The sequence below is a fragment of the Myxocyprinus asiaticus genome, chromosome 45, assembly GCF_019703515.2.
Source record: "Myxocyprinus asiaticus isolate MX2 ecotype Aquarium Trade chromosome 45, UBuf_Myxa_2, whole genome shotgun sequence".
Taxonomy (NCBI): Eukaryota; Metazoa; Chordata; class Actinopteri; order Cypriniformes; family Catostomidae; genus Myxocyprinus; species Myxocyprinus asiaticus.
In genome coordinates this window covers 22,148,527-22,163,272 of record NC_059388.1, presented here as the reverse complement: position 1 = coordinate 22,163,272, position 14,746 = coordinate 22,148,527, and the positions used below count along the sequence as shown (strand labels likewise).

At 40.9% G+C, this 14,746-nt stretch overlaps 1 protein-coding gene across 4 annotated transcripts in view; it reads right to left on the bottom strand.

The window, feature by feature from the left end:
- Nucleotides 1–1,421: 1,421 nt before the first annotated feature.
- The window catches only part of LOC127435500 (tetraspanin-11-like), a 39,479-nt gene continuing 26,154 nt past the window's right edge, over nucleotides 1,422–14,746 (bottom strand). For 2 of the 4 annotated variants that reach the window (XM_051689056.1, XM_051689057.1), the window contains exons 8-9: nucleotides 9,808–9,922; nucleotides 1,422–3,807 (exon numbers count right to left, since the gene is read on the bottom strand). In XM_051689056.1, coding sequence (XP_051545016.1) covers nucleotides 9,845–9,922 — 78 coding nt within the window. In that variant the 3' untranslated portion in view covers nucleotides 1,422–3,807; nucleotides 9,808–9,844. The remainder of the gene's footprint in view (nucleotides 3,808–9,807; nucleotides 9,923–14,746) is intronic. The other 2 variants (XM_051689059.1, XM_051689060.1) reach the window with 1 other exon arrangement.

Sequence of the window (14,746 nt, the reverse complement as noted above, 5' to 3'; positions counted from 1 at the left end):
ATCATGTCAGGTTGGTTTTAGAGCCATATGCCATTCAGATAGACAGACAGACAGACAGACAGACAGATAGATAGATAGATAGAGTGATAGATAGAAAGATAAGATACCTGTCATTGCTTCTTTTTTCCATACTTATTGATATAGCCAGCTCAAATTAACAAGCTCTGATAGGTATTGCATTACTCAGAGATGCAATAACAGGGTGTATGTGAAGAGCACTATATATCACCAGCTGTCTTCCATTCACTCTCACTTGTTGGTGATAGTCAGCAGGGGTGGGGTGGAAGTGTGCTAGACTCATTCAGATGCTTGGCTTGGGTGTGCGTGGTGTACTGAAGCAATAAAATGATGGGGAGGGGGTATTTAGGCCATATTTATGATTAGCCAATTCGTGTGTCCTGGAAGAACTTTAGAAAAATATCTTTAAAAACATTGAGGTCCTTTTTTACTATCAATCTACACTTTCACTTTCACATTCTTCTTCTTTTGTTTTTGGTGATTTGCATTCTTCGTGCATATAGCCCCTAATTGGCCAGGAGGAGAATTTATAGTAAAAAAAATAAATAAAAATGATTTAAATATTTATCTGTTTCTCACCCTCATCTATCATAGCGCTGCTGAAGATAATATAAATTTAACCGCTGGAGTCTTATGGATTTCTTTTATGCTGCCTTTATGTGCTTTTTGGAGCTTCAAAGTTCTGGCCACCATTCACTTGCGTATGGACTTACAGAGGTTAAATATTCTTCTAAAAATCTTCATTTATGTTCAGCAGAAGAAAGAAAGTCATACACATCTGGGATGGCATGAGGGTGAGTAACTGATTAAAGAATTTTCATTTTGGGAGAACTATTCCTTTAAACTGCCTTAAAAGCCTAAGACAACAACACCAATACTCAAATCCCAGTTCTAATGCATATACATCTGTATAACTATGAAATTTCTGCAGCACCTGCCACCATTGCAAAGACACCCAAGGAAATTAGCTTTCCCAGATTTGTCTGTAACATGGGAAAAGCTTTACAGTTCAGATATATCTGACAGAGATGGAAAACAGAGACAAATGTATGTGGCCAATTGTAAAGACATGCTGTATCTGGATATTATCAGGATATGAGAGTTATTAAACAGATGTGAGCAGCTGTATGTAAAAGTGTTTTTTACTTCCTTTAAAAGAAAGCACATAAGGACCGGATAGATTTGACATTTTTGTTGGAGACAAGCTCATGTACTAGAGACCCACAGTAGAAGCAAGTTTATCCATGTGTGTTTGTCTCCATCTACTGACCTAAGTGTGCCAATACATGCAACAAACCGGAAAATTAAAGTTTAATAAGACATACAATTTCTACAAACATGCATCAAACATAATGACATTTTGGAGCTAATTCTCCTAGTGCCCTCAAAAGGATGCAATAGTCTTAAGGCAAAGAATTTATTAAATGAACTTGCATTTTTATCAGAGCAACTGGTGATTTAACATAATGAAAAAAAAAAAAAACATTCAATCTATAAATACGTAACAGTGCTCTAACGAAAGACTTCATACAACAGCAATTATATCACAACTAATGGGATGGGAAAATGCATATTTCATGTCTCAACCAATTTCTTGCAGCTCAGATGATAACTTGTTTATTTGCGCATAATGCTTTTACTGACATTTAAAAATATGAATAATCTGTCACTAGCATAAAGCAAGAGGATTACAGATGGTAATCAGTACAGCAGATAAAGATTGTTAAATTAAATCATCTGTTTCAAGTGAAAAGCCATTTTCCCCCAAATAACACTGAATTTCAACAAGGCTGACGTTGCTGTGGCAACTACATTAGGATTTTGCAGCTGTGATTTGTTAGGCAATGCAATAGTGCTCAATCTTTTCCCTCAATCAACCAAATATTTTATGACGTGACCCTAAAAGGAGTTCACTAAAAGCTCCAATCTGTAAGTATAATATTCAGTCATCCCAGTTGAGAAACATGAGCCTGTAGTCAATCAGTATATTTCCATTAGTTCTCAAAGGCAGCGTTTTGGCCTTCCAGACTAACAGGAATAGAAAGGAAATTTTGCGCTGCATCTAAAAAGTATTAAAGGGATAGTTCACCCAAAAATAAAAACTCTTAACAACATTTACTCACCCTCGTGCCATCCCAGATGTGTATGACTTTCTTTCTTCTGCTGAACATAAACGAAGATTTTTAGAAAAATATCTGAGCTCTGTAGGTCCATACAATGCAAGTGAATGGTGACCAAAATGGTGATTGTTAAATCCATGTCTTCAGAAGTGATATGATAAGTGCTGGTGAGAAACAGATCAATATTTAAGTCCTTTTTTACTATAAATCTCCACTTTCACTTTCTTCTTATTTTGTTTTTGGTGATTCACATTATTTGTGCATATCACCACCTACTGGGCAGGGAGGAGAATGTATAGTAAAACATTTTTTTTAATATTGACCTTTTTCTTACCCACACCTGTCATATCGCTTCTGAAGATATTGATTTATTTATTATCACTGAAGTCGTATGGATTACTTTCATGCTGCCTTAACTGTATATGCTTTTTGGACCTGCAAAGTTCTGGCCACCATTCACTTGCATCTGATATATTCTTCTAAAAATCTTCTTTTGTGTTCAACAGAAGAAAGAAAGTCATCCACATCTGGCATGAAGGTGAGTAAATGATAAGATCATTTTCATTTTTGGGTGAACTATCCCTTCAAGATGGAGGACATCTAAGTTTAATATCAGATTATCAGACACAAAGTGATGGCAGAATTTGCACTACATGAATAAGAATCTGAAAGATTAAACCAAGAACAGGAAAAACTACAGTGTTGATCCACAGATTTATGACAACATTTTTATCATATTCAATCTTTATTAAATCTTCATCATTCTGTGTGTCTAACGTGAAAATATAAATCAACTGAATTTTCTTTGTCACCTGTTTGCTTCAAGGCCAATATTAAGGGATATTAAGTGGCCTTTTTAGGACATGTACGAGTTGTGATTGTGTGTAGCCTTTTAATAGCTTTTTCCACAATTTTGTAGAATATGATCACCTTCTGCACTATAGCAAGACCTGGCTAAAACTGGCATTTATAATATATTCTTTTTTCTTTTTTTAGGAAAATATATTCATGAATGCTATTGTTAAGCATTTTGAATGATCCAGTTTACGTATTTGTCACTATAAGCAGGTTTCCACAGCAGCACATTATATACATTTAACATAACCAAATCATAGCAAATACAAGTTTAGTAAAAAAACAAACAAAAAAATTATTCAGTGGATATACAGTATATTATAATTTACACAAAGGTAAAAAAAATACATGTCTTCTAAGGCCTTTACTGAATGCCTCTTATACATTTAAATGACTGCAGGTATCTTCCAAGGCATTTTCTGAATGCTTCCTTTATATCTACCGTAAATTACTAGGGCAATATGCCACAACTTTATAAAGAGTATACAGTTATAAAGAGTTAGTATCATTAGTATCATAAGGAGGCAATACCAACAATAGTCTCAATAAAGACCTGATACAATAGCACTTGACTAGATATTTGGATGTCCAAATACCCCTTTGAAAATGAAAAGTGGCAAATGTTAAAAGAAAGCCTTTACATTAATGTTTAATAAAGCCTAATGTTTGCTCATGCAGTTGAAGGTGGGCACAGTAGTAAGGCCATGTCGGTGTGTGTTGGAGTGTCAGGAGGGTATGTAAAGTGGCTGAGCGGTCAGTATGGGTCCAGTTTAATTTGCCTGTGGAGGCAACATGTGAACACCATTCCACATATCTGAAACACAAGGACACACAGACAATTGATAATTCATATAAATATGTGATAGAAGTAACCTACACATTAAAATAATGAAGCATGGGCTACATAACATTCACAACATCTGAAGCCAGCTAAGTGGTTTGCTTGACTGGCCAAGCTGGTGTTCAGCTGGTTTAGCTGGTGAGCCAGCTGGTCTCCCAGCATGATCATCCGAAAAGGGCCCAAAAACCTATAAAACCATAAACCCAGACCAGCTTGACCAGTGGAAACCAGCTTGGTGGGAAACATCAAGTCACTGGAATATCTCTCTGGTTAAATACAATCTTGTAACTACATGCACTGATAATATAATTTTTAATGAATGAGAAAATTCAATACGGGGGATCAGGCAGGGTATGACAAGCATTACATTCCATAAACAGAGCTCCAACAAATGTCAAATTATAATATATATATATATATATATATATATATATATATATATATATATATATATATATATATATCAGTCCTATATATATTAATCCTTTAGTCCTAAAGCACATACTTTGATAGCACAGACATAGTCTGATATATGGCCTTGTGGCAGTTGTTGAAACTCTCTTTACAGAAGGCTTGAAGAAGGCACGCAGTGTACAGTTACTATGGAGACCGAGGTGTAAAGAAGCCGTTATGGTAGCAGTGTTGTAATTGGGTCAATTAGCATGTGTGGGAGTGTGTGTGTGTGTGTGTGTGTGTGTGTGTGTTTGAATGTGCACGCCTGTGTTTATGTAGTCTACAGTGTGTAGGCAGAGTCAGACCAATGCTAACTCTCATAATGAAGAGAGAGTTAATCTAAACATAAAAATTCATTTACAGATTTCCATATTTCAAAACAGCTTTTAGCTTTTAAGTGTTTCCAGGTGCCAGTAGATGAGCTATAAGCTAATTCACAGCAACAATCTTAAGATTCACACAGGCAAGTTTCTGGGAGACTGTGGCGCACTTCTTAGGGTAAAGTTTGTGACAAAGAATGAAAATTCAATGGGATATTTCATGTAGCTGTTGTAAACAAGGGAAAAATAAGTAAAAAAGCTGTAATTCCAGTTTTAAAAAAGGATATACAAAAACAGTGGCCACTTGTTTTGTTATTGTATTATATAATGCTAAAACATACACTCATTGAGCACTTTATTAGGAACACTATGGTCCTAATAAAGTGCCCGACGTGGTCTTCTGCTGTTGTAGCACATCCGCCTCAAGGTTTAACGTGTTGTGCATTCTGAGATGCTATTCTGCTCACTACAATTGTACTGTCAGCTCGAACCAGTCTGGTCATTCTCCGTTGACCTCTCTCATCAATAAGGCATTTCCATCTGCAGAACTGCCGCTCACTGGTTGTTTTTAGTTTTTGGCAACATTCTAAGTAAACTCTAGAGACTGTTGTGTTTGAAAATCCCAGGAGATCAGCAGTTACAGAAATAGTCAAACCAGCCCATCTGGCAACAACAATCATGCCAACAGTTGAAATCAGAGATCTAATTTTTCCCCATTCTGATGATTGATGTGAACATTAACTGAAGCTCCTGACCCGTATCTGCATTATTGTATGCACATGATTGGCTGGTTAGATAATTGCATGAATAAGTAGGTGTACAAGTGTTCCTAATGAAGAGCTCAGTGTACATTAAGTGTGGCAAAAGTGCCCAAATAATTTTTGGGGTCACTGTATATGCCTAAAATCTCACTAATCTACCGAACACCTAAAAATTCAAAAGGTAAACTTTCTTTTAAAAACACAGTCAGGTTCAACATCTAAAAATGTGTGAATCGATATCACTCTTAGTTGGAAAAATTACATCTGAAGACAAATCGGAAGCCAGGTCCTAAATAGAACATTTAGTGGGCGATCATTTCCACTAAAAGCATGCCTCATTCAACCCACAAACACAGAAATAAACCAAAGCTGGCAGTTCAATTTAACGGCAGAATTTCCTTGCCTTAATAATGCATTTACTTTAATGGGGGGGGGGGGAACATACACCTTAAATTGGTTAATCTGCAAAAGAGCAGTCAGAAAGGATGTCTGGTTTATGATTGTTTTTAGAGGTTTCAAACAGGGCCGTAACCACAATATACTTTGAGGGTGACAAGTCCCCCCCAATAATCAAATATGGCCAGATTGTCCCCCCCTCAAAAATTGATATCCTTGTTGCTGTTCTGCTGCAGTCCATTATGCACCGCTGTCTAACTGTCATGAAGTTGTTTCAGGAATAACATAATGGTTTAAAAAAGTAAACTTTTTACCACGCTAGTCTAACACCGCTCGTCAATGTCATATGAGATCAAATAGATGAAAGCGGGACTCAAATTTAAGACGCTAAGCAGGAAAGTCGTGGATTACTCCATATCAGCAAGAGTGGTTAACAGTTCAGGTTAAGAGTGTTTGTGTCATGTGAGATGTCAGTATCTAACTAAACATGCAATATTTGACCACTGTTTTATGATTGAAATGTTGAACCGACTGACATTAATTTCCAAGTGTGCAAACTATTCACCATTTGGTGAAATTTGCCGTTTTGAATTTAAAATATGTCATGTACAGTACGTGATTTGTATGTCATTCATAACTGTGAATGTGAAAACATTAACGGAGCAGTTTTCAGCAAATCAGGCTTAAGACAAAACGCGAATGTGTGTATATTGTAAAGGAACTGAATAAATGTGGTTATCTGGCAGGTTTTTGAAGTAGCTTTTTAGAAAATTCACTTGATATTGTCTTAGAAAATGATCTATAACATAAAATAGAGTTTTCACCCTCAGATTAAAACTAGAACATGGTAAGACCTGTGACTTGTGATTTCTATTGTGCTTTTAGCTTTTGGCAAGGACAGTGTCATATATTTTTAATGCAAATATCATTAGGTAATAATTTAAAATCAATTTAAGATTTTCTAAATCATTTCTTTATGTCTTTTGAATTTTGTACAGCATCTTCTATGAGTCTTCTTTTAAGAGTTTTAATTGTGTATGTCTTAACAGGTTTGTGCTAAAAAAAAAATGAGCCACCAGTTAAAGTAGTTCACCTAAAAATGGAAAATTTACTTTTACTCACTCCTTCACTCACCCTTACGTTGTTCAAAAACCATATGCTGTTACATTTTCTTGGAGCATACAAATAGATATTTTAAGCAGCTCTATTCCATAGAATAGCAGTTTTTAGTGAGCAAGAGCTGTCAAGCTTCATAAAGGACAAATACTATAAAGCACTATCAAAGGTTCAGTATAAAGACATCAAAACATTAGTCCATATTACTTGTGCACTATATTCCAAGCTTTCTGGGGCCACACAACAGTGTTGTATGGACTATTTTACGGTATTTATATAATGTTTTTTTTTTCTCTTTGGACCTTGACAGCAGTGGTCAATTTGAACTGTTTTTGTATGGAAAAGAGCAGCGTTAGGATTCTTGAAGAAAATATTGTGTTAAGATTCTACTGGGGGGAAAAAACAATGAGGGACAACTTGAGGCAAGTAAATAATTTTGTGTATTTTCTTTTTGCTAGTCAGCTGACACAGTCGTGTAATGTATTTACAGATACATCAATGATGAAAATAAATTCAAATTATAATCATCTTTTCTTTGAGACAGCACAAAAAAGAAAGAAAAGATGACTGAAACAGGCAAATTGCTAGCAATGCAGACAGTGTTTGTCTTGTACTGTGTGAACTCTAAAAATACATGTTTTAAAACCAAAAATTATAAAATTTTGGGCCGTTATCATATTTCAAGCCTTTATTCAGAAAATTATTTCATTCAGCGCCTTTACTGTATTAAAGGACCAAAGAGGACCATTATTTTTGTGACCTCAACACCCGTGACCCCCATCCCCCAAAATGGTTTGGTCCCCCCCAATGTTCAAGACATGGTTACGGACTTGGTTTCAAATACATAAGGACTGTCATTTTTAAGCCACTGTTAGGTTGCCTCTTAGAGTGCATTTATAAATAGGCATTACATTTGTTCTCAAAAACTTCCCTAAATGGGACAGTGCAACAGTGCGGTTTAAAGGAACATTCCAGGTTCAATACAAGTTAAGCTCAATCAGCAGCATTTGTGGCATAATGTTGATTACCACGAAAATAATTTCGACTCGTCCGTTTCTTTAAAAAAAAGCAAAAATCGACGATACAGTGAGGCACTTACAATGGAAGTGAATGGGGCCAATTTTTGAAAGGCTTACAGGCAAAAATGTGAAGCTTAAAATTTTACAAAAGCACTTATATTAATTATTCTGTAAAACTCATGTGTTATTTGAGCTGTAAAGTTGTTTAAATTGTAATTTTTACAGTAATTCTAGGGTTTGTTGACATTATATCATCATGGCAACAAAGTTGTAAAATTGGCTATAACTTTACACAGAAAAGGTTAGTAAGTTATTTTATCACATTAAAATCATGCTAACACACATATTGTATATATCTTGTGTATATACTTTTTAAACAGTGTGTATTTTAACGTTTAAGGATTGATCCCATTCACTTCCATTGTAAGTGCCTCACTGGAACCCAAATTTTTGCTTTTTTTTTTTTTTTTTCTTCAAAGAAAAGGAGGGGCAAGTCAAAATACATTTTTGTGGTAATCAATATCATGCCACAAATTCTGTTGATTGAGCTTAACTTAAAATGGAATATTCGTTTAAGTGGCGTATTCTTCCAAACTCAAAACTGCTAGCTATAGTGCTAAGTGTGTACAAGCGAGTTTTGAGAGCTACGGTGGAGGGGAAGAATTACATTTTGGTCTTTCCCATACACAAAGCTAATGTATAGCTTCTTAAGGCTTAGAATGTAGTGCATAAGTCGTATGTACCACTTTTATAGTACTTTTCTGGTGCTTCTTTGTCATTGTTGGAGCTCACTGCCCTTGTCCTCATTCATTTTCACTGTATTAAAAATAATAGCTTGAATATTTGGCTAAATATCTTTGTGCTCCAAAGAAAAATGAGAATCATATGGGTTTGGAATGCAAATGATGACAGAATATTATTTTTTGCATGAACTATCCCTTTAAGAAGCCTGGTCTTATCATGCAACTCTCTTCTATGTCATAAAGCACTAAGTGAGAAGCAGTGTTACTGCTGTCTTTCAGTCCTTCTAACGCTTCTCTAGAGGAAAATAAAGCTGAAGGAAAATGGAGATTAACTGCATTAACTGCACAGGAAAGAGGCACTGCAGACAATAAATCGAAAGACAAGACTTGTATGCAATCAGCAGGCCTATACAAAGAAAAGTGCTGTCTTTTCTAGGCAGCTCTAAGCAGAATTGTTGACACCTTTGACACTTCTCCTTTCCAAAAGTCTGTGTCCACAGGGAGGAGAGATACAATAGACAGGAAGGTAGATGCCTGAAATAGATTGGGCCAACTGGGAGTCCCACAGCAAGTTGCAGGTAAAAGGTTATATCAGGTAAAAGGTCTATAAAGTATAAGAAAAATGTTGCGAACGTTCAGAGTCATTTTTGTAGCTTAGTTTCAATGTTATTTTTGAAATGGGGAAGAAGTTTTGCTTTCTGAAACGTACAGTATGTTCCTATAGTATTTCAAAAGATCTAGGAAAATGTAATTGCTCATTACATGACCTGTTCCTGTAGCCCAACTGGTAGAGAATGGCGCTGAAACCCTAAAGTCATGTGTTTGATTCCCAGAAAACACGCATAGGATACTGATGTAATGTATACTTTAAATGCACTTCTTTGGATAGCAGTGTCTACCATACACATATGTGTAATATACCCCTTTAAACATGATGAAATGCTTTGGTTGCAGTGGAATTAATAATTGTGAGCAGTGGATTTTTCTCATTTGCCATGCACTATTCAGCATGTGTGGATTTATACTCTACTGGTACCATGCCAAACGGCCAAGCCAGAGTTTCAAACTTTACACATAAGTCTCAAAGAAAGCATGGGCATGGGCATGAGCTGACCATGGCACAACAGCATGCACAAAGCACAAATACAAGCAACCTTGCCCTCACATAGCAGTTCAGGAGTCAAAAAAGTGGTACTATCCAATCAAGCATCAGATAAGTCCTCTTCTTCTTCTTTATAAAGCAGATACATAAAGCAGGCAGTCAGCACTGCTCCCCCTAGCTACAGGTACAGGAGACACACACACACACACACACACACACACACACACACACACACACACACACACATACACAAACAGCACACAGAAACAATAAAGAAAACGTCATGGTTACTTGTGTAACCTCCATTCCCTGATGGAGGGAACGAGAAGTTGTGTCGATGTAGTGACACTAGGGGTCACTCTTGGGAGCCCGAGACACATCTGATCTTTGATAAAAGGCCAATGAAAATTGGCAAGTGGTATTTGCATGCCACTCCCCCGGACATACGGGTATAAAAGGAGCTGGCGTGCAACCACTCATTCAGGTTTTATTTTGAGGAGCCGAGACAAGGTCCGGTCATTTCAGTGGGTAGTTCAGCGTTGTGGCAGGAGGGACACAATGTCTCGTTCCCTCCATCAGGGAACGGAGGTTACGCAAGTAACCAGGACGTTCCCTATCCGTCACTCACTCGACGTTGTGTCGATGTTGTGACATTAAGGGTACATATACAAAACGCCGCAACTGGCTGAACTGTGTTACGTGAACTGGCAGCGTGTGAAGGGCAGACAACTGTGTGCCTCGTAGCCAGCGCACCAGGCCAACACGTAACCTCCCCCAACATAGTTATGAGTGTCAAACGGCCCTTTGGGCACAAGTTGACTACCCAAAAGATAGAGACAGGCTAGCCCAGTTGTGGCCTCTTCTCCCCTTCTTTTTTTCCACTCCCTAAAAACAAAGGGGGAATATCCGACTGGGCCGACCAGGTCTAGTCGGGGGGTGTCCCTCCCAAGGGAAGGACACCGCGGAGACCACACCTCACTCAGAAAGAGGGGGGATATTTAAGTGGAAAATACGTCCATTGGTCTTGCTGAACTATGTGGGAAGTATGTCATGTGGAGAAGTCTCATGGTAGGTCCTACCCAATGGGGGAGGAGTTACTACAAACATGGAGACTGTGGCAGAGGGGCCTCTGCCCAAGGAAGATGCAGTTTGCCAACAGGGAAACGAATTAGCGGAAGATATACGTCGCATGGGGTTACCTACAGGGAACCACCACATGCGGAGCACCTACCCCAGAACAGGGCTTTTAGTTAGCATGTGTACTGGGCCGGCAGTGGGTCTCTCCAAAAACTCGACTGCCATAGGGCTCGGAGGAAGTCAACCAGGGAACATAGTTTGTGAACACTACTGGGAGTTAATGGCGCATGTCTTCAGCTCAGAGGAGGTGAAAGGCGCTATGTGCAAGTGATACACCCGGCCAGCTATCCCGGGCTTATCCGCTTGTATTGCGTGCCACTACCCGGCACGAAACCGGTTCCACCCGGAGGTTGTAGAACCTCGCTAAGGTGTTGGGTGTTGCCCAGCCCGCTGCTCTGCAAATGTCTGTTAGAGAGACACCCCTGGCCAGGGCCCTACACCCCTGGTAGAATGGGCTTGTAGCCCTACCGGGGGCAGCATGTCCTGGACGTGATATGCCATAGCATTGGAGACAGTGCTTCCTTTCCACCAAAGCAGACAAAGAGCTGCTCAGAGATCCTAAAGCTCTGCGTGCGACCCGAATAGATGCGTAAAGTGCGCACCGGACACAGCAACGACAGGGCTGGGTCTGCCTCCTTCTGGGGCAGCGCTCGCAGGTTCACCACCTGGTCCCTAAAAGGGGTCGTGGGAACCTTGGGCACATAGCCTGGTCGGCCCTAGCCTGAGTGATCGTGTCTACCACCGTGGGTGGTAGACCGCTTAGGTATTCCGCGTCCCGTCCAGGGGCCAGACATGGAGATTCCAGAGGTCTGGTCGCGGGTGCCAGATGGTGCCCCGTCCCTGAGAAAGAAGGTCCTTCCTCAGGGGAATTCGCCGGGGGGGCTGTCGCGAGGAGCGTGAGGTCCGAGAACCACATCTGGGTGGGCCAGTAGGGTGCTAACAAGACGACCTGCTCTGGGGGAAACGCATATTTGCGCAGGCCAGGGGGCCAGCTGTGTGCCAGCGCGTCTATACAGAGGTGCCTCAGTCAGGACATACCAGAGCAGGCAGTGGGAGGATTCTTGGGAGGCGAACAGGTCTACCTGTGCCTGTCCGAATCAACTCCAGATCAGCTGTACCACATGAGGGTGGAGTCTCCACTCTCCCCTGAGGGTAACCTGCCGTGACAGCGCGTCCGCTGCAGTGTTGAGGTCGCCCGGGATGTGAGTGGCTCGCAGCAACTTGAGGTGGGTGAGTTGTGACATACAACGAGAGCGCAGACCACCTTGGCGGTTGACATATGCTACCGTTGCCATGTTGTCTGTCCGAACTAACACGTGCTTGCCCTGGATCAATGGCCGGAACCTCCACAGGGCAAGCAGAATTGCCAGCAACTCGAGGCAGTTCATGTGCCAACGCAGCCGCAGGCCCATTGCAAACGGCGCCCCAGCCCGTCTTGGAGGTGTCTGTCGTGACCATGATGCGCCTGAAGACCTGCTCTAGGGGAACGCCTGCCCATAGAAACATGAGGTCGGTCCAAGGGCTGAAGAGGTGGTGACAGACCGGCGTGATGACCACGTGATGTGTCCCGTGGTGCCATGCCCATCTCGGGACTCGAGTCTGAAGCCAGTGCTGAAGCGGTCTCATATGCATCAACCCGAGCGGGGTGGCCACCGCTGAGGATGCCATATGCCCCAGGAGCCTCTGAAAGAGTTTAAATGGAACCGCTGTTTTCTGTTTGAACACCTTCAAACAGGCCATCACTGTGCGCGCTCGTTCGTGAGGCGCGCTGTAATCCTTCTTATCGCCATCGAGGGTAGTGAGAGCGGGGGAGCTGAGAAATCAGGACCGTGCAGTAAAAGGTGCCTTCCACGATTTTGTCAGCTCCTCGTGCACTTCCGGGAAGAAAGGCACTGGAGCGGAGCATGGCTGCTTTGAGCGGCGCCGTAAGCCCAGGAACCAATCATCGAGCGGAGGGTTCCACTCTAGCCCGATGCTCGTGGCCGCCCGGGAAAGCCTGTCCATCACTTCCGCATCAGCCTGTGACTGGGCAATCGTCCCTGAAGGGGGGAGCCCAGCTGAGGCTTCTGCATCCGACTGGACAAGCCCGCTCTCCGATGCTGCACTTGAGAGCTCATCAGCTTCGCGGGCTCCGAACAAGAGGTCGAACTCGCCGTGAGACGAGCCGGCAGACTCATCCAGAAGCCCGATTGGGGCAGACGAGCATGCTGGGGAATGGGAGGTCCACTGTTGGGGTCCCCAAATCAGCCCCAGTGCTAGCCGCGCTGGCCTCTTACCCGTAGGTAGAAGGACCGAGGCGGAGAGCCGCTGGGGTGGTTGCCATGGTCATGTTCTCGCAGTGAGTACATGAACCATCCACGAACGCTGTCTCTGCGTGGGTCGCGCCCAGACACGAAAAGACAGCGATCGTGACCGTCTGAAGTTGAGAAGTAACGACCGCAACCAGAAATAAAACACAAACGGAAAGGCATCTTTAAAAAGATGTGTCTTTAAAATGACGTTCTGTGTGTGCCGCTCTTTTAGAGAAATATACTCTTTTAGGAAAATATACTCTCTTTTTTCTGCCGAAGCGCCCAGGGGCGTTCGTAAACAGCTCAGTAAACATCGACCGTTCGGCTCCGAAGAGAAAATCTGAATGAGTGGTTGCACGCCAGCTCATTTTATACCCGTATGTCCGGGGGAGTGGCATGCAAATACCATTCGCCAATTTTCATTGGCCTTTTATCAAAGACCAGAGGTGTCTCGGGCTCCCAAGAGTGACCCCTAGTGTCACTATATCGACACAACTTCGAGTGAGTGACAGACAGGGAACAGACATAAACCATGACAAAACAAAGACACATACTGTAATTGAGGACAAACATGTTCCTGAAATACATTGTAATTATTTAAAGTGTTTTCTTTAGCCAAAGATATTCACGAGAGAAACAGATACACATAGACACAAGCTGGACACAACTAGAGACATAAGGGTGAGATGGGTCACTCGTACATATACAGGCGGTTGTAGCAATAGAATAACCGACTTATAGTTGAAAGAGCCAATCACCTTTTTTATAAGAAACATCACCTGTCAGTTTACTCTAAAACGTGCATCCTCATTAGCTGTACCAGGCACAAAAATATCTGTTTTTTTGCAAGATTTGCAGTAAAGAAGCTACATTTATGATAGCATCGTTGTCAGACTAATCTTGACCAACAGTTTTGGAGTTTCCCCATTCAAGTAGATAGGAGCTGTTCTTGCATGACTGAGAATAGCTGGTTGGAGGCATTACAAATATGGTTGCCATATAACGTATAACAATTGCTGGGATTACACAGAAAAGATAACCCCAAACAATTTTATATTTGCGAATGTTCTAGACCCCTGCATATTGTAGCAGTGCTGTATTTACTGGCATAATGACAGTTAAAATGGAGGATCATTGAAGAGGATACATTTAATTAGTGCTCCCTCTAGAGAGCTGCTTAAGGCCACTTTGAGGCTTTTTACTGTAAAATCATTACATTAATTCAACACAGGACTTATTTTTAGCCACCTAATCACTCCAGAGCTTCATGTTTCCAGGGTAAAATGATCACATGACCAGCAGCTAAAGTCTTGTTACTGGGATCACAATTATTTTAGAAGTGATCATCAATTTTCCAATATGGACAGTCGTTTTAAACTACTTGAACAAATATCTCAGCTCTGTTGGTCCTTTCAATGCAAGTGAATGGCGACCAGACATTTCAAGCTCCAAAAATCACACAGGCAGCATAAAAGTAATCCATATGACTCCAGTGGTTTAATTTATTTCTTCTGAAGCAATGCAATCACTTAAGGTGAGAAACAAAACAATATTTAAGTCCATTTTTTTACCAT